General features: G+C 34.1%; 2 protein-coding genes, 1 long non-coding RNA gene and 1 pseudogene across 4 annotated transcripts; 2 read left to right on the top strand and 2 right to left on the bottom strand.

Moving 5' to 3' along the window:
• The first annotated feature begins 2 nt into the window (after positions 1-2).
• Positions 3-5,267, top strand: LOC131012035 (sodium/calcium exchanger NCL-like). Its single transcript, XM_057939942.1, has 7 exons — positions 3-636; positions 2,441-2,626; positions 3,183-3,364; positions 3,963-4,108; positions 4,193-4,427; positions 4,505-4,807; positions 4,889-5,267. The coding sequence occupies exons 1-7, from the start codon at positions 258-260 to the stop codon at positions 5,135-5,137; spliced, it is 1,680 nt and encodes a 559-aa protein (XP_057795925.1). The 5' UTR covers positions 3-257; the 3' UTR covers positions 5,138-5,267.
• Positions 5,268-5,923: 656 nt separating this feature from the next.
• Positions 5,924-10,693, bottom strand: LOC131012036 (arginine--tRNA ligase, cytoplasmic-like; annotated as a pseudogene).
• LOC131012038 (uncharacterized) lies at positions 6,988-11,027 on the top strand. The gene is made up of 2 exons (XR_009097170.1): positions 6,988-7,240; positions 10,687-11,027. It is a non-coding gene; the product is annotated as an uncharacterized LOC131012038 (long non-coding RNA).
• A 390-nt stretch (positions 11,028-11,417) lies between these two features.
• On the bottom strand, positions 11,418-13,663 carry LOC131012037 (30S ribosomal protein S6 alpha, chloroplastic-like). 2 transcript variants are annotated; one of them, XM_057939945.1, is made up of 3 exons: positions 13,188-13,663; positions 11,841-12,099; positions 11,418-11,757 (listed from the first exon to the last, which is right to left on the bottom strand). In XM_057939945.1, exons 1-2 carry the CDS (start codon positions 13,551-13,553, stop codon positions 11,860-11,862), a joined length of 606 nt encoding a protein of 201 aa, XP_057795928.1. In that variant the 5' UTR covers positions 13,554-13,663; the 3' UTR covers positions 11,418-11,757; positions 11,841-11,859. The 2 variants fall into 2 exon arrangements, with proteins under 2 accessions (XP_057795928.1, XP_057795927.1); XM_057939944.1 differs by having other exon boundaries at positions 11,835-12,099.
• Positions 13,664-21,375: the final 7,712 nt, after the last annotated feature.

The raw sequence follows: 21,375 nt of genomic DNA on the forward strand, positions 1-21,375 counted from the left end.
AATTTTTTTAATATTTTGGAAGCTGAAGAAGTAAGGGTACCCATGTGGCATGTGAAGAGTGGGATGGGGCAAGTTGATTTGGAATTTGTTGGATAGTTTACGCGCGTCCAACACTTTGATTTGTTTTAAGTCAAAAGGCTTCAAAGCCCTTTTAACAACACGGTTACACGGCCAAGACGCTGCGCTACATCATCATTATATATCTATCAGCTACACCAACACACACACTCGCACTCACACACTGCGATCCAACCGCCATGGCTGCTCCCCTCAAGCTCAAGCCCAAGCCCAATCTCCTCATCACCTTCCTCGTCTTCCTCATCCTCTGCGGCTGCGCCTACGCTCGCCTCATCTCCGATCCAGCGGATCTCATCTCGGACGGCGTCTCCGCTGCCCCCTTCCTGCGCCTCTACGCCGCAGATGAGGCCTGCGAGCAGACCTACGGCTTCATGCCGTGCACCAGCTCCGGGATCGGAAGCCTCTTCCTGATTCTGTTGTATGGATACCTCATGTTCCTCGCCGCGACGTATCTCTCCGCCGGCAGTGAGCTGTTGCTCGAGATGCTCGGCCCTGGACTCGTCGGCGGCCTCTTCCTTCCGATTCTCGGAGCGCTTCCAGATGCACTGCTTATTCTCGGTGATTATTTCCCTTTTTACTGTTTATTAAAGTTCTTTAATCCTTTATTCTGCTCTACCTGTGTGCTTTATTCGAGTAAAGTAGCTTGAATTTCACAAAGCCCGATTCATGAAATTTGATTTGGTGAGTGTAAAATTCTTACTCAACTAATCGTTTTTGTACAAACAGTTATCTCCAACTATTTCCACCAAATCCAAACTCATTTTACAGTATATGCCTATCCGTAATTCTTCTCCAACCATTTACGCAAACTCAAACCCAAAAAAATGTTTTTTAAATATTTCTCTTTCCACTTACTTCAATCATAACTATATGTATTTCTTTCAAATTATACATTTGCCCCATTTTTTTATTTCATAATTTAATAATTAAAATAAATACTATACAGAAATTATATTTATTATTATTAGTAGTATTAAATAAGCAAAAAAATACTAAACTTTATTGATATTATTTTAAATATTCTTATATTATACATTTTAATATGTCATGTAATTAAAATTAATCTATTTTATTGTTGCAAATTAAAACTCTATCTTCAACCAAATTATTCTCAACTAAATTATTATTATTATTGTTATTATTATTATTATTATTAAATAAGAAAAAGATACTTACAATTTATAGAACTCAATATTCATCCAGAATAGAGTTTAGTTTGCAATTTATAGAACTCAATAAAGTGATTTGGTGTAGTGAATAGTGCAACATTAAATTTGGTGTAATACTATTGATAATTTGATATGGTGGCCCCAAATCCATTTTGAGTTTGAATTTAAAGTTAAAGTACATTCGAGAGGTTTTGGTACACTGGTGTACGATTGGAGATGCTCTCCATATGCGTTCTAATCGGTTTATGGTTTAAATTCTAATAACTTTCTCAAATTTAATTGACCGCTGGCCTACAAATGTGTCCACAAATTAAGGACCTGTCTGCTTCTGCTAGGTGGGGGGCCAGTTTTCTCTGACGCGAAAACTGCAGCCACTTGTAAAAAAGCAAATCAGAGCACACCTACTTCTCAAATATCTCATCTCAAATGCGGAAACATAAATACAAACACACACTGTGTGTGTGTGAGTCTACTTTTTCTATCATACCACTTGCGATCGTGTTGTTATAATCCTATCCATGTGGATAATGCTTAGTAAATAAGTTATTTAAACTTTTTTCCTACTTATAATCTAGCTGAGATATTTGTTGCAATCGGAGAAGACGAATAATCTCCAATAACGCGACAAGAATGATGACTTGAAATAAACTATCAAGATAACAACGAAGACACATACTATAATTGAAAGGTTCAACACATGCTAGATAGGACAGTATTTTAGCATTCTGGAGAAGCTTGGATGTGTAGATAATCTTGCTCTACCGTTTCTTGGATATGTAAAATTCTTTTGGATGATGCTGCTCAAGAAAACATTTCAAGAGAAAGTAACCCATACTTCGAAAAAATCGAACATGTGAGGGGCAAACCCGGTATCAACTTCTAGTATTAGCTTCTTTTGAGGACAATAACTTAAGAGAGAGCATGTGCCTGCAAGTACTTGTGAGTGTGTTTGTTTTCCCTTTGTTTCAGGAACAGGAACTCAGCTTTAGCCACACTGATACCTGTTTTAGATGATCATCTTATCCTCATTAAGATTTATAAACTTTGTTTCATATCACTTATTAGCATAGAATGTGAAAAATCTATGCTACTGAAATTTCAGCTTAATCCAAATTTTACACTTTAACAGATCAGTTAACATACACGACTGGTTTAGTTGCATTTTCTGATTCCTCGTACTGTTGCTTATCCAGTCTCTGGGCTTTCTGGAACCCCTGAAACCGCTCAAAGCCAGGTATCAGTTGGAATGGGATTGCTAGCTGGCTCAACCGTCATGCTTCTTACTACAGCTTGGGGTACCTGTATTATTGTTGGAAAGTGTGATTTAGAGAATTCTGTTGCCGTTGACTCCACAGACACAAAAGGCTTCAGCTTAACTGGTTTGTCTCTGTCTTTCTTTTTTAGCTCTCATATATCACAATAGTCAGTAGTGTGCTTGCCCTGCCCTTAAACGTAAAGCATAAACTTCAATCGGAAATCAACCATTATGCTCATGCAGCACTTTCATGTCATGTTTGTTTTATGTGTCTGTTGCAAGAGAGGTCTGTTTTCAGCTCTTGTTCTTTTGGCCGTACGTGGCTCTGTGTGTGTGTGTGTTTCTTCTTCTCTTCTGATAAGAAGAATCAATTAGCAGATTTCATGTCTTGCACACCATTCAGGTACTTTAGGATCCACCATCGTCCATCCATAAGGACATTCCAGCGACTTTTTCAACCAAGAAATTTACATTTCTTAAACTGAACTGTGAAACAGAAGTCAAGGATAAGGAGAATTCTTTGACTAGAAAGAAAATGGAGTTGTACTTTCAATTCAATAGTAATAATAAAAAAAAAAGTAATGCTGGCCAACACTAAAAGTTGTGAGTTAAGCATTTGTTTCATAAGTGGGCAATTTCTTGAACGCACGAATCTTACAATAATGTATGGGTCCATACAGGATCTGGTGTTAGCACGGATATATGGACAAGCTATGCAGGGATTATCATGGCTATATCCGTTATTCCCTTCGTAGTTGTCCAACTGCCACAAGTTTTGAACATAGACTCCGGAAGGCACTTGGTTGTTTTGATTGCCCTTATTGTTTCTGTTGGGCTGCTAATTTCCTATTGCCTTTACCAGGTATTTTCCTTATTGTGTCTTCATAGCATGTTATACTACTAGTTTACAATTTGGCAGTCATTGGCTTAATCTAGGTTCATGGGCTAAGCTCCAAAATCCTAGGGTACCCTTTCAAAATCCATGTTCTTTTCCAATGATAGATTGGCTTCTCCTATTGCATCGAACTGCTTAACGAATTCTGATCGATAAATTTCCAAGAACAAATTTGATTTGGAGATCATCTTGTCCTATATTTTCCTTCAGCTTAACGTGAGATGAATAGGCTTCTTGTTACATCTACAGGATTGTCATCTTACTGTAATTGAAATTGTTGCAAATTCAGTTGATGTCTTTTCAATTAGGGAAGTCAAGTAATTAAAATATTTAGAAATGTTTGTGAGAGTTCAATCTATCAGTTCTTTTGTGAATTTCTACCTCTGTATGCTGTAACGCCTTAAGCCGTAATGGTGAGCTGCAAACTGCATGACTTGGCAACTAACTGTTGAAACTTATAACGGTTAATGTTTCTATGCAGTTAATAATGGTACTTTGACTAAATGTTTTAGATTGAATGCTTGTTTTAAACAATAGCTAACGTTCCTTGGAACTTGTTTTGCAGGTATTCCAGCCCTGGATTCAGAAGCGGCGGCTTGATTTTGTAAAGCATAAACATGTCATGGCAGGAATCCTAAAGCATTTTGATTCAAGTCCTTTAGGGAAGCTTAGCACAGAAGATGGAGAACCTAATGTTGATGTATTAAAGAAGTAAGTTTGGTGCTGTCACTTGTCACTATCTTTGCTTGCTATCTCTTTCAGCACTTTATTGATACCTAAAATCTGGTATTGTAGGATCTTTAAAAGGATTGATGATGACAATGATGGAATCCTTTCACGCTTAGAAATAAAGGCTCTAATTGTTGGAATCCATTTTAATGAGATAACTTTAGATCATGATGAAGCAGTGGAGAAAGTGCTTAAGGAATTCGATACTTCTCTTGACTCGAAAATTGATTGCGATGAGTTCATTGCTGGAGTCGGGAGATGGCTAAAAGAGGCCAGAAATTCAGTAGACGATTTTCACGCGGTATGGTGTCATTTAACCTAGATTCTTCTCTCGTTGGATTGTTGTCATCTCATGGTGTGCTTTTTCCTCTTTGGCAGGAAACAAAGAGAGAACATGATCTTTTGGGAAACCAACACGACGAGAGTGGTGAAGCTGTTGAGGATGCTCGATGGATCTCGATCAAAGCTGCACTTCTGTTGCTTCTGGGAACAGTTATTGCAGCTTCATTTGCTGATCCTCTGGTGGACGCTGTCAACAGTTTTTCTGCAGCGACAAGCATTCCTACCTTTTTCATCTCGTTTATTGCGCTGCCGTTGGCTACCAACTCAAGCGAGGCGGTGTCTGCAATTATATTTGCTAGCAGAAAGAAGCTAAGATCTGCCTCTTTGACATTCTCAGAGGTATGCTGCTCTGTCATTCTGTTATAGCATTGTGCATCAAAATCCTTGATAAAGAAAGAGTCTGATACATGGGTGTTTCAGCTGTACGGAGCAGTGACGATGAACAACGTGCTGTGCCTGTCGGTGTTCTTGGCCCTTGTATACGCGAGAGGGTTGGAGTGGAACTTCTCGTCGGAGGTACTGGTGATCTTGATGGTGTGCATCGTGATGGGGGTGTTTGCGAGCACCCGCACCACGTTCCCGCTGTGGACGTCTCTCGTAGCCTTCCTGCTCTATCCCATTTCCCTCGCACTTGTATATGTACTCGACTACGTCTTTGGCTGGTCGTAAATCCACATAATTGCATACATCTGCAATGCTTTCTGCTACACTTTTTTATTTACAAGAGGATCTCTGTGTATCAATGGAGTGTTTTCTCACCGGAATACATTCATATTTGCTTTCTTTCAGACCTAACAAATTCTCGCCACGTTAACCCAAAAACTTGTACTATAATTTATTAATCCTCCATTTGAGTTTGCTTCATTTGAACACCCCACCTATCGGTTGAAAGGAAAACGTCTTATGAAATAAGCTGTGATTCGTTGTCATCACTAATTGAAGATTTTTTTTATTGCAATTAAAATTTATTAATCTCAATTAGAATTATTAATTCTCACCATCACAATCACAGGATGTTGCTCCTCGTCGATTTTGAACATATTCTATTATCAATCATAAATATCCAAGTTCAGTATGGGGGAGTCTTGTGCCTATACATACATCTAATGCTGGCATATATCTATATGCAAATAGTCATGTTTTAATACATAGATAAGATATAATGCTAACATATACTCTCTCCGTCCCATCTTTTTGTATCCACTTTTAGTAGTAAATACAACTAAAAGTGGATACAAAAAGCTGAGACGGAGGGAGTATTACTGTTTTTTGAAGAGAAAAGCATCTCATCATGATACATGTTGAAGAGAAAGCGTTTTACTAAAAATATTTCGTCGTGATATATGTTGAAGAGAAAGCATCTTACTAAAATTAATTTTGTCATTAATAGTAAGTGTGTATAATGCAATTTACAGATGTAAATTTTAAATGGAACTATGTAACGGGGAGGGGTAGTAAAACGAAATAAATGCATTACATCATTGTGATTCCACTATTGAAAAAATAATAAACGTAGGTGAACACAACCAAATTACCACTCGAGTTAAAATACAGGATTAACAGTTGGAAGAAAGTACAAAATCTTGCATCTCCAATTAAGGTTAATTCACAAGAATAGGTATGCCTTAAATTTTGTAAAGAGGAGTAATTCCGAGCAAATGGAAACACTTTGTCATAACAACCGCCGTTCCTCTACTGATCCCACCACCTGCAGATTAGACAATTTGGATTAATAATAGAGTATACAAATTTAGAAATCTCATTCATACCTGGCAGTTGGTGTAAAGTCTTGTGATAAATTGTATAAATATTCACACAACCCATTTGGGAGAAGATTTGTACATGCTTCTTCCACAATCTAAACAGAAACACAAGAATATCCATAACATAATTACGAAGCCCTAAAACACGTTCATCGGGATGACCCAAGACAATCTGTTTCAAAGATTATTATAAGCTGTGAATAACAAGTTAATTATCTTCAAGTTCACCAAAAATTTCTCGACTTTTCAAAGATGATTTCTTTGCGCCTCTATGGAATTATGCATACTAATCCCTAGTAAGAACATGAGCATCTATGAAAGAAGAGAAAAGCTTGAAATATATTATTACCACATAAGAAAGCATTGTGAAATCAATAAAAGCTCATAGCCAAGAAGGGAGCTGTAGTACCTTTTTTAGTTCTTCGACGATGCAGATGCGAGCATGTGCATATAACAGGTACACAGCAGTATTGCCCTGCAAATCATACAAGCGAAGATGCAGGATACTCACTTAACAGCTCCATATCCAACTGCTTGGGCAGTTTTATCGAGCTCCTCTTCGGTCCATTCTTTATCTTTGCCGGGCATGCATTTGAAGCACTTGTTGGATCCAGTTTTCTCATTTCAGAGCATAAGTCGAGCAATATGAATCAATTCAGGCTCAGTTCACGTTTATGCAGGAAAGCCGGTAGTCCCAATGAATACAGCAACTCACCTCTTTCAATTAGAGCTGTTTTGCACCTACTTTTGGCTTCATCCAATAATTGACAGTTTTCCATCTTCTCCAAGAACAAGCCCAAACCCAACATGGCTAGTTTTTGGATACTTACTATCATCAGCTGGAAGCCAACCGGCTCGTTTGGCAGCCTGAAAAACATCCCTAAGCTCTCAGCATCAACTCCGGCAGGCAAGGTATCTAATACAAAGATACGATGAACCATGAGTGTAAGACATTCAGACTTACAGCAAAAAGCATTTCAAAGTGCTCTCTTTGGCCAACATCAGTGAGGTATATAATCCAGTCAACCTCCTCCTCATTTAGTCGATACCTACTTGTTGTACATGTAAGTCTTAAAACAAGCACACTTTCCACAGATACAAGTTTCTATCAGTTAAATGATTAGCGTATCAGCACTTGTACTGCAAATTTGCAATGATAGTCTAATAGGCACCATTATCCTGACCCTATTCCAGATAGTCTGATCTTGTAGTATATATGCTACGATAAAGTAAGAAAAACGATCCCAAAGAACCTTTCGTAACAGAAGATAAATTAGCGGACCTAGAAACATGGAAACTCACCACAGGGCAGCAAGATCTGTTGATGCATAATTGTAGCCACCATCCCTTTTTACAACAATAAGGGGTATGTTTTTTACAACATGGAAACTCACCACAGGGCACCTTCGCTTTCTTCAATTAATCCCTCTTTTTTCAGCAACTCCAGAGCACCAGCAATGTAGGGATTATAAAAGCTCTCTTCCTGGGAAAAGGAAAATAGATGATATGTAATGCAAGGGGCATAGAAGCCAAAAATTGGTCAATGGGAATGATTTTTACAATACACTAGTAAAGATCTTCTAGGAAATAATACTAAGAGATATTACAAAGACCTTGTCGAGTATTCATCAAAAGCTTCAAATAGACCAGCCTGAGAAACTTAAAAAACATAGAAACCTCCATACCTTCTCCTCCAACTCAACTCCAAGACGCTGATACACCTTTTCAAATCCACCCCTACTGATTTTACAAATTTGAGCCCAAGCCTTCCGGTACTTCTCCTCCCCAGCCTGTAGATTTGATACATAGATATATATAGCACCGCACATAGAAAGTATAAACAGGCGCTCCCGTTTTATATAAAGTCAAAATGGGAATGAAACAATTCTTCAGGATCATCAGGGAAGACAAACCATTCTACCTGAAGACTGACAACTGCCCGCTGGGCTCTTTCCTTGAAAGCAGGGTCACTATCAAATCTTAGCTTTGATGCCTTGTAAAACGCCTGAGAAACCAGCAATTGGGAAATTGATGAATCCCAAGTAGCAAAACCCATAAACCTTTTAACAAAAATGAGCATTTGTATTTAATTCTGAAGATAGAGATGTGTTATAAGTTATTCAAAGTTAAATGAGTTATAAGAGAAAAAATCTTATACGGTATTTTGTTTGTTGATGGTTAACCAACACAATGAATCAAGAAAAAACCCAATAGGTTAACATCATCAAGTAGAATTGCATGCTCAACACAGAGCTGGAGAATATAACTACACAGGATCTATAAAGACAGAAGGATATTCAAATTCAGCTCTCACCTCCAAGTCTCCTATGGCTTGATCATTGACAACTTCTATGCTTGGAAACTTTTCGAATAGGAACTCGATTAACATACCAAACTGGAAGCCAATCAAACAGCATTAGTATATAAAAGAATTTATAATGAACAATACAGCTGCCATTAAGATCAGCATCGGAGCACCATGAGGAGGTCCCTCATCTTCAACCAAATGGAAATTTGTACACAACTTATAGATAAAATCCAACAAGACATCTTATGACATTGTTGCATTCACTTCATAAATAAACAAAAAGCTGAAATCTCTAATCAGGATACTAAAATAAAAACCTAAATTTTTGAAAGTTTGCAAAAAAAAAACAGAAAGTAAAATAAAAACCTAAATCTGCAGTTTCCCCAGAAAGTAAAAGATATTTTACCAACTAAAGGTAAATGTTCAAAATTTGGTTTCTCTTTGACAACTTCACAAATACAAGTTTCAAAATAATAAACTAAAACAACAATAATTCATAACTACAAATTAATCTCTTCTTGAGAAATGGCACTGCTACTCATAATCACCAACAAAGATAGGTACATAGCTGCGTCCCCCAGTCCCCAACATGGTTTCTTCAAAAAACCTCCATATTGAATACTCCAGCATATGGGCATTTCTTTTGCTATATTAGGTGAGGAGAAATCAACCACAGCCCTTTTAACCGAAAGCTTAGGAGCCCACATTTCAATACCATCTACTAGCATGTTATGAATGCTCTGCAACAATTTCGGTAAGATCCATATAAGCCCATAAAGAGTATCTAACTAAAGCATTGTTACTGAAATTACCTTGGCTATCCATTGGCTTGACAATACAACATTTACAAAGCCATGCCCCGCAATTGAGGTTTCATGTATCATTTCTGATGGAGGAAGATTTGCTTTAATGGCCAAGAAAATAAACAAACAACAGATCATCTCATATAACCAAGTTCCAAACCAACATAACATATCATTTATATAATCATACTTTTGCCATACTATATAGTAAAAAAGTAAACACATTCATCAAAACCTGTCCTATTTGTTGGGGATTTTAAAACTGGGTACTCCTTCCTTTAACTTTTGACCACAAGCCCATCGCATTGTTGCTGTCGAACGAGAGAATTTAAAATTTGTAATGAAAGGTGGTGCAATACTGAATGATGATTACGCATTACAAATACATAATGCTTTCAAAAATATAATCCAAAAGTTTTAAGAGCAGATCAAATACCCTACTAAAAAATATGAGAAAAAATTGTACTACTACAACATAAAAAGGGAAATGCAATACCATTGGTAATCACCAAATTTTGGATTTTGACAAGGAGCAATAGCAGCCTCGATATCCACCTCCGGGACTGTTACTCTCAAAGATTCTTCAAATAGCTTTGCTAGCTGTTTCTTAAGACTACTGGCAGTTCCGCGATCCTGCTAATGATACATTAAACAAGAATTCACAACCGGCAAACCACACTAATTTGCAGCCTGTTTCAGCTTATTCAACTGAGCAACAGAAATAGGGTTTACACATAGATAAACTGTGATTGGATGTACAAGCACCAACCTGTGTTTCCTTACCAAGAATTTAAGCTTATGTAATAAGACAGTAATACGAACTTACACTCAACGATGATGCCTTGGCTCTGAGGACTATTCTTTGAGAAGTTCTAAGAATACCTGTCTAATTTTATGAGAATCACAACAAGATTTACAAACGATCCAGCAATCATTTGTTCTGATCACAAGAAGATTAACAAACAATTCACATTTTGCTACCACTAAAATTTAATTGCAAATTACAAAGTTACATATATATTTCAGAACGGTGATCTACCTACTATCGATTAATTTATGAAAACACCGTTTTTGACACTTTCTTTTTGGCGCCAAATTTAGAATATATTTTTTTTTCCTTCTGTCTTTTATACTTGCATACAATAATTTCTCTGTATTCTTGTATTTGCATCAGGTAGTTTTTTTTTTTTTTTTGATAGAATTGGGTAACAAAAACAGATGCAATCCATGAAGCATTCATTCATTATTGACAACTAAGTTGGTGTCAATAATCAGTTGTGGCAGTTATTGTTACAAAATTAATAAATTAAAAAAATTCTTATTGAAATTTGAATTTTTGTGCAGATATTCAGAGAATTGCAGTTTGCAGGGCAGAGAGGGCACAACGAAGATGAGCAGACCACAATTAATTCATAGGAGTATCTGCGATTGAGAAGCAGCAGCATGCATCAACGCCACTACGAATTTCTTCAGATTTTTAATTTCATGTCTGAGAAAGACACTGTTGCTGTTGGAGAGATGAATGATTAAAGTTTGTGTGGTGCTGCTGGAGTCCAAAATCCGACAAAAAGCTAATTTTACATACTCCACTTTTTTGCTGAAACTCTAATAATTTTGCACTCAAATATTCAAATATTATAGTATGCCATTTATTTTTCAATTATATCATGAAAATTTGACTTTCACCATTTAATATTCAGCTACTGATTGTATGCAAATATATATTGGGACAATTTTTTCGATACTTGAGAACTGAGTATGAATGTTGCGACGTGGAAATATTGTGTAAGAATGAAAATTAACACCACATAAGCTCAATTTTTCAATTTTTACTAGTAAAATAGAAAATTAGTCTCAGAATAATGTTGTTTTGAACTTATATGACATTTTTAAACACATCATTGTTACATCAAGTCACACCAAATTCGTGACGATCATATTAAGCTTTTATATGCAAAAAATTGTCTAGTTTTATGTAACTTCAGTATCAATTGGTCAAAATTGATAATTGATGATAGAATTGAAAAAAATATGATAGTTTATGATATACCCATTGACATTGTGCAATATAATAATGATTGCGATCTAAATGACATATTTAGGCATTTGAGTTCTTTTTTATTACAATATGCAACTACATAATTGTAATCAAAACTAAACTTAGAAACCCTGCATTACACAACTATACATCACAATTCACATGGATTGATGAGTAAATTGGTAATATTGATAACGATGGTTCCCTCCATCTCCCCAATCAGTATACAATTGTTTATGTATAGTTTTAGCAATACTGCATAAGATGAATCAGTATAGCAAACCTTGTGCCATCCTAGATATATATTTCTTCAAAATTGTGATTCCATTGCACCTTCATCCTGAGATTCAACGATGCGTAAACCCACCCCATATTTTCTGCATTCAACAAAAATAAACTCATTCTCTATCCAACCAAAATCAAACTGGTGGGTTTAGGGATTAGGGCTCACAACCTTTACCATACTTAATGAAAGGTCACTAATACTTCCTCTTCCTTATCTTGAAAGTGGATGAGCGGATAACATCATCGTCTCTTTGTAGGGTTTCCCCAATAATCGAGATTGACTCTGGCTTGGTGAAGAAAGTGAAGAGAATCTGGATACTGTCCAAGTAAGTGTTGGTCTCTCCAGCTTTGTTTCTCTTCCTGATGCTGTAAGCAAGCGGGCGCACCCCTTTGTTCAACACCTCCACATACATAGCCCCCCCGGCACAGAGCAACTGCGTAGAAACAGAGTTTCATCACACGACTTCTCAAACATCCTAGAGAATTACAAACAAGCGCACTTCCCTTCTAACAAAATCAGTTACTTGATCTGGACATGGAGATGATACGGAAGAAAAGCATTTTCTTGTAAGTTGCACTTTCAACAACGCCAACTCACATGAGTAGATTCATTATTTCGTCAGCAAAATGTAGAACGATTACCTCTATTTCACATACTTAGAAGCTGCCATTTGATTTTCTGTCCTATCCGTCAAGAGTCATATTTCAGTAACAGCAAATCATGACATAGATTCATTATTTCATCACAGTTTCAGCTAAATGAAATACTTCACTTAGACTTAGCAACCTCAACTTAATTGGTACAATTTTCTCTATTTCCTTTGAAGAAGCTGCAATTGGATTTTCTTCCTATCCATCAAGAGGCGTATTGAACCTCTATGGTGGTGTTCACTTAAGGCGATATAGCTTGGATAGATAACATTATAGGCTAGTCTAAAGCATAGTTTGGTGTATTGAACTTTGAACAACGTCGAGAATGTTGGATCATGTAATCATTCACATACTCAATCCTATATAATGTAAATTCAATCTATCATCCAAAGTAAACGCCTCCTAAGATTATACGTTGCATAACTCGGAAACTGCCTACCACGAACACAATCCATCTTCTTCCTCACAACACCTTTCTACAGTAGAACACATTCAATTGAAGATCCTATATTTCAGCATAATCCAAGAGGAGGCACACTCCGATTCATCTACCCTAATTAAAAATTCTAATTGTGATTAATAAACTCTAACTAGGGAGTAATGAACTGTAATTGGGAATTGGTGAACCCTAACGGGGGGTACGCAAGTTTTTGCATAATCTAGCTTATGATCATCAACATTGAACAAGAATAATATTGCATTCCTCTCCAAAATCCAAACTAGCACACAATATGTTCATTTCTAGCAAAGTATAAGCAGTTAAGCTGCTAGAGACGATTTAAAAATCTTGACGCAACACCACAAATATACACATTCCCAACAAGAAAGCTTAAAAAAATAAAAAATAAAAAATAAAAAGAAGAAGAATTACCTGTTCGTACTTGTGAATAAAGGCGAGGCGCTCGTCCTCGGAAATGTTGGGGCGTAAGATGGCCATGGTCTCGTACTGGCGGAGGCCCGGCGGGCACTCAGGCTCCTCCTTGGGCTCCAGATCGCTGAACCCCTCGATCGGTGGCGGTCCGCCGAAATCGTTGGCGAAAATGGACGTGTCGAATTCTTCTTTCATGGCTGCCGCCGGCAGCAGGGGTTTTAGGCTGCTTACCAGAAGCGGGATTTTAATGGAGTTTTTGGATTTAAAGGATGTGCGGAGAGGAAGGAAGGAAGATGGTGAGTGAGGGTGAGAGGTGCTGGATTTGAAGAGAGTGGAGGAAGAGAGAGAAGCTGATGCCATTGCCATTGTTGGCTTCTCAGAAGCGAGAGAGAGAGAGAGAGAGAGGGAAGTGGGTTTAGTTAGCGAATCTATTTGTTGTCTGCGTTTGATTTGTTAAACGCGATTTTGGGAAAAAGCGACTGAAACTAGAAACCTGAAAGTGACTAGTTTTTTGTCTTTGGATTTTGACATATCAACCTCTCTTGCATAATTTACATTAGTTTTTGTTTATTTTATTGTAATGCAAGTCACAAATTCAACTTTGGAATGATATTAGTTCAAATTCATCCAAAAAAGAAATATTAGTACAAATACGATCACGCAAATTTTAGTTGTCATCAAACTTCGACAAAATATATTTGGTGGCATGCAACAGAAGAAATTTGTGTGGATTTATCCAAATTTTTTTAAGTTAAAGCTTTTAATATTGGCCGTTTTCTTTTCTTACTCTATCCATCAATAATATCGTTTTCATACTGTGGACGATATGAATTTTAAAAAAAATAGTGAATAATAATGGATATTGATGTGAGTGAAGTTTGAGTCTCATTATAAAGGGTTGGTATTGGCTGCGGCCGGGTGGCCCTGCGCCCCAAATTATTACATTTATTTATAGTAATTGTTACTTTTAATAAACATAAAATATACATTTGTTCGCACAAATGTATATTTATGTAAATATAAGTATTTACCTTCATTCAATATAAAGTATTATAGTATTTTCTAAACCCTAAACCCTAAAATCTGAACACTAAACTCTAATATGAGTATTTACTTTTAATAAGCATAAGCTATACATTTGGTCGCACAAATGTATGCTTATGTTAATATAAATATTTACGTTCATTCAATATAAAGCATTATACATATATCAATAATTATTTTTCCTTACGATAATAATTATTTGATCATATAATATTTATGTTTATTAAAAGTAATCATTGTTATAATAAAAAGTAATAACTGATATGGAGAAAAGTAATGTTTCAAAAATATTACTCCCTTCGTCCCATATATATAAACTGATTGGTATTTACAAAAAGATTAAGAAAAATAATTGGAAATGAAAAAATATAAGTAAATTTTCTAATATGCCCATATTTATTATGTAATGATGAATTAAAGTTAGAGTAAATTAAAGAATTAAATAGTGATATAATAGTAAATGAGTAAAAAAATAGTACTATTACTTTTATGGAAACAAGCCTATATATTTGGGACATACATTGAGGGAAAATAAGCCTATATAATTGGGACGGAGGGAGTATATTTATTGTAATTATTGTTATAATAAAAAGTACTAATTATTATTATAAAGAAAGATAATGTTTTTTACACTACAAAAAAACACCGTTTTAGCGGCGAAAATTACTGGCGGCATCATCTCCGGCCACCGCAAATAAATTATCAAATTAAAATACTTATGTTTTATAAACTAGATTGATAATAATAATAATAATAATAATAATAATAATAATAATAATAATAATAATAATAATAATAATAATAATAATAATAATAAATAATAATAAAAAAATAAATATTTTTTCGACATAAAAATAAAGGTGGAAACGAGACCGATCCGTAATTAACAACATCACTTGGATATCATCTCGTCATATTCTAATGTTATGAATATATGATATATATTGTATATTGAAATAGACTTTAAATGAATTAATAGGTAATAGATATATCAATAATACGAGTGTTCTCTACTGGTGATCACTCGAAAGAAACTTCAAGGTTAAGCGTGCTTGACTTAGAGCACAACTAAGATGGGTGACTGACTGGAAAGTTCGTCTAAGGTTTGAAATACTGTATAAATACGAAAATACTTGTGGGTATAAATAAAATAATTAAATAATTAAAAATAAAATTATATAATCACCGACTGCTAACGGCGAGCCACCTCCGGCCATTGGCGAGCCATCGCTGGCCAGTCACATTACCGGCGACATCATTGCCGCCGCTAAGTACTGGCGGCACCTCCGCCGCCACTTTTTGTCGTCGGTGATCAAATTTCCGATGCGTGGATCGCCGGCGGCACCTTGCCGTCGGTAATCCGATCATCGGCGTCGCCTTATTTTTACCGGCGGGAATTATCGTCGGTAATCCTATTTTTTTCTTTGTAGTGTGAAACATTACATTTCTTCACAATATTAATGTTAACTACTTATTTTAACATAAGAATACATTTATGCGAACAAATATATATCTTATGCTTATTAAAAATAACAATTATTATAAACAAATGTAATAATTGTTATGGAGAAATGTAATATTTCAAAAATATTATATTTATTGTAATTATGCTTATTATAAAGAAAGGTAATGTTTTTGAAACATTACATTTCTTCACAATATTGATGTTAACTACTTATATTAACATAAGTATACATTTGTGCAAACAAATGTATATCTTATGCTTATTAAAAATAACAATGATTATAAACAAATGTAATAATTTGGGGCGCAGGGAAAAGAGGTGCGGGTTTGGGGCGCGGGCGACCCGGCCGCATGCTATGCGGCCGGCCGCACCTAATAATTAGTGCATTATAAATGTGTGGAGGGAAATAAAGTGTTATGTGGACCTTAATGCTATAAATAGAAGTGGAAATTATATTGTGGACACACCTGAATGACAAAATTTTAATGATATTGTAGACGGATCAAAGTGACAAAAGTGAAAACGATATCGTGGACGGAGGGAGTATAAATCCAAATAATAACACTTTGTTAATATTATTTGATTTATTTCCTAACTTTCATATTAACACATATTTTTAAAAATCTTTATACTAAACATATTTTTAAAATTGTCATTGATTCAATTCGAAATCGATTTGACTTTTAAGACAAAGTTGTTAATTGTATTGGAAGTGGTGAAAAAAAATGTTATAATTAGTATTGAAAGTGGTGAAAATGTGTTATATTAGTATTGAGAGTGCTAAAAAGATAGAAAGTAAGAATAAATGATGTATTACTAGTGGTGGGTAATGTCGCAAAATGGATAAGAAGTTATTTGAGGCGAAATTTAAAGTGCATTTTCTCTTATGAATAATTTGAAAAATGCCCTCTCTTACTATGTAAAGCACTACATGCCCTAAATAAGTGAAGAACCGAAAATGCCCTTTGAATGTGATGGATGTGCATTGTTTTCCGCAAAAGTTCTTATTGTTTTCCGCAAAAGTTCTTACACATCTATGACAAAAGTTGTTAAAGTGTAAGAAAAACATCAATTCATCAATTTAAAGATTGAAATCGGTCAAATAAGTGTTGGAACATGTGAAAGACTGACAGAAAAAATAATATTTATTTATTTTTGAATTAAAATCGAAGGTTTTACAAGTAAATCGTAGGCTAATTAATCAATGGAATATAAATACTAAAAATTAACACAATCGATATTAGCACTCAAAACACACATTGGAAAAAAAAAGACTGTCCGACCGGAAAAACAAAGTGTCCGACCGGACATAAGGTTTCATCGGTCGGACGCATATAAGTTCCGGTCGGATAGATGTTTTTTTGGTTCCGATGTGTGTTTTGAGTGCTAATATGGATTGTGTTAATTTTTTGTATTTATATTTCATCGATTAATTAGCCTTCAATTAAGGGACATATTTGTTTTTTTAAATTGATGATAAACGACAAATATGATGTGAAATAGCCTTGTCAGTAAAGTATTCATGTCAAACACTCTAATTTCATTGAAATTCACGTGAAATGAAGGAATCTTTGTTTATATATGAGTGAATTCTCTCATCCTCTCATCCGAGCACTCAAAGTGAAAAAACATTCAAACTCATTAGAAATTCTAATATTTTTCAAGTGGTGAAGCTATTATTTGTGAATTCTCTCATCCGAACGTTTAAAGGTATGTCATTTTACGTTTGAAATGTAATTTAAGTTGGTTATTGTTTATTTTCAATGTTTTGTTTGATCCTATATGCTTATGTGAATTATTAGCATATTATAGCATACTATGATTTAAAGCCACGTTAGAAGGAAATACATGTGAATTAGAGCACATTCTATCATGTTTTAAAGTATTAATTAGTAATTATTAGTTGCATTTTAGTTCTATACATATATATTGCTACATAACTCATGTTAATATGCTCGAAAATCATGTATCCGCCCGGACAAGTGTCCTTGAAAATGTGTCCGGCCGTGTGTAATTATATATCATGTAATACACGGCCGGACACATTTCCTCGGAAACTTTCCCGGGCGGATAGATATTTTTCGAGTGTATTAACATGTTATATGTTGTATTTTAACATTTTATTCCCTTTACATCATATATTTATTTATTTATTATTTTTTCTGTAGATGAATGAATATGAGAGATACTTTGTGGTTAATTATGGAGGTGCCTTCAATGGTTATGAGTACATCGGCGGCTCTTCTAAGAATTTGCATATTTTCGGAGACACAATGGCCAGTACGGTGTACATGATAAATCACCTGATGTTGGAGAATTCATTGAGCACTAATTACAACTTGTATTATTTGACGAAGAGATTAAATGGCAGGGTATACAGTAAAAATCTTCTTGCCGATGACAATGATTTGCTTCAGTTGCTGGCGTCCCAGCCACATTTTCCTGAGATTTATGTTGTCGAAGACGATTATAGTGGAGGAGTGTATGTTCCTTCGTTCGATCTCCCAATAAATCTGAATTGCACTGTTCGCCGACCACATTTAAAGTTTCAACCAGCTCCGGAAAATGTGAATCCCTATAGTAGGTGCTGATAGCAACCTCCATCTGGTCTATAGTGTCGCGACGAAGATATGGGACATTCGCCTATTCATTTACAAAATGAAAACATATAAAATTCAGTAAAATATTAAAAAATAATACAAATAGGCATAATTAAAAAAGAGGCGAAATTAATTAATACCAAGCAATTTAATTAAATAATATTAAAATTCAGTAATTCAGTAAAATAGTAAAATTCAGTAAAATATTAAAACAGTAATTTGAGTAATATTAAAATATTAAAATTCAGTAAAATTCAGTAATATTAAACTGCAATTAAATTCATATTAAATACTGAATTTAATATTAAATTCAGTAAAATTCGAGTAATTCAGCAATTTAATATTAAATTCAGTAAAAATTCAGTAAATTATTAAACTGCAATTAATACCAAGCAATTTAATTAAATTCAGTAAAATATTAAAAAACTGCAATTTAATATTTTACCAAGCAATAATAGTTTCAATAATTAATAATTAAGCAATTATAATTAAATTAAATTCAGTAAAATAGTAATAATTAACGTAAACATACAGATATATTTAATAAAGTATTTTATGCCTAAAGAGAAACTATCCGGCCGGTGAAGTGTCCGGTAAAATGTATCCGGCCGGGAACATTTCAGATTGAAATTGTTCCGGCCGGACGCATTATTCCGGGCATAGTGCCGGCCGGATAGTTGCTCTATAGGCATAAAATACTTTATTTTATTAAATTGCACAAAAACCACATAAACAATGCAATGTAATACCCAGCAAAACTCGCAATAATAATTCAATAATGATTACTTAAACAAATATAATTAAATTAAATTCAGTAAATTACTAATAATTAATATAAACATACAACTAATTAAAATGGAATAATTTATGCTAAAACACGATCGGTCCGGCTGGTGAAGTGGCCGGATAAATCGATTCGGCCGTATGTTTCATTTAAATAATGTACTCGGCCGGATCGATTTATCAGGCCACTTCACCGGCCGGACCGATCGTGTTTTAGCATAAATTATTCTATTCTATTCAATTTCATGAAAATTAAAAATAAATACATGTGAAGAAGATGCCATGGATGAGTCGTGCTTCAATATTTTGAACTCTCTCTCTCGGTGGGTAAAAAAAAGTGAAGAAGCCGATAGAGGTGTGTGGTGAGTAAAAAACCCTAGTATTTTAAAGTAAATATAGTGTTAAATAGAGAGAAGTGAATGGACCGATTGTATCGGTTTTATGTCTATCAAAAGGGAATCAAATTTTTTAGAAAGATATTTTTGACCTTTATGTATCGGTTCTTGCAAAATTCACTTGGTAACATGCATGATTTTTTTGGGTAACAAGCATGCATTTATTTGGGACATATTTTGAGTATATATATATATATATATATATATATATATATATATATATATTAAATTTAAAGATATCGATTGATTAACACGATATATATAGTGTTATATAGTACTATATATCAACATTCAAGAATAACACAATATATATATATATATATATATATATATATATATATATATATATATATATATATATAGGAAGAGGTTCTAATAAAAACCTCTGTTAAAATGAGAACTAGGAACCTAATCTTGATCTTTTAAATATTAGATCTAATGGTTAGGATTTAGTCAACAAAAGAAACTGTGCATCTATTATATTTTGCTGTGCACTTAAAAAATATGCAATTTATGCAATTGAAACCAACAATGCAAAATACTCAAGTAAATCGAAATTGTGCATCTATGCAATTGAAACTGTGCATCTATGCAATCGAAATTGTGCATCTGTAGTTTAATCTCAGCCCTCTATTTTATTTAAATCAATGGCTTTAAATTGATTCCTAGTTTTCATCTTAAGAGGAGTTTTTATATTAACCCTACCCTATATATATATATATATATATATATACACAAATAATTTCAAAGAATATATGTATTGAAATTAAGATATTAAAGGGAAAAAAAAAAAAATTTAAGATAGATACGCATGGATATATTAAATTAAATTCAGCAAAATAGTAAAAATTAATATAAAGATGCAAATAGATAGAATACAAACTTTTATTTCGATATATCATCGATCCGGCCGGTAATTGTCAAGGAAAAATGTATCCGGCTGGGTCATTTTTTACCTGAAATGTACCCGGTCGGATACATTGCTCTGGCCATTTCACCGGCCGGATCGATGATATATCGAAATAAAAGTTTGTATTCTATCTATTTGTATCTTTATATTAATTTTTACTATTTTGCTGAATTTAATTTAATATATTGTTTAAGTGTTAATTAGTGTCCGGTTGATATATTTACAATTTAAAGATATGAACACTATATATATATATATATATATATATATATATATATACAGTGACTTACAAAATCATTGCATGCATCATTTCGGTCATTATTGTAAAGAAATGCATTGAAACTCAAAAATGTGTAAGATTGTGTAAGAGAACCGAAATCATTATATTTGATGTTGACCCACTTAAGGGTTAATTAGTAATTTAGGGCATGGATAACTTTGCATGATAAGGGTGGGCATTTTTCAAAATATGAATAAGGAATGAGGCACTTTTGCCTATTAACACAAGTTATTTGAGGGACAACCCCAAAAAAAACATATGAAGTTATTTGAGGGATGAAGGGAATATAAAATACAAATACTATAGCTAATATTATGAATTACAAATGTTATTCAGATTATTATTTCATACTTTTCACCATAAACAAAACAATGCAATGAAAATTTTAAAAGTTCATTAACTTTACACTAAAAGATCTTAAGTAAAATTAACAGTTCATTTTCTATGTTTAAATTCATAGAACTTTCTATACTAATAGATCTCATTATTATTATTATTATTATTATAGGGGCAAATCTATATCATGCACATTATGAGATGATTATGCTAATCAATTTTCTGATTTCCTACAATGAACTAAAAAATACTAATGATACAATTCTGTAAAGAAACTTTTTACAAGGGTATTTTTCTATTATATGAAATACTCTCATTTTCTATATATTAATACATTTATTTCTCACATAAAGTTAAAAGGTTACCAATTCGTAC

Source organism: Salvia miltiorrhiza, chromosome 2 (genome assembly GCF_028751815.1).
Source record: "Salvia miltiorrhiza cultivar Shanhuang (shh) chromosome 2, IMPLAD_Smil_shh, whole genome shotgun sequence".
In the NCBI taxonomy this organism is placed as follows: Eukaryota; Viridiplantae; Streptophyta; class Magnoliopsida; order Lamiales; family Lamiaceae; genus Salvia; species Salvia miltiorrhiza.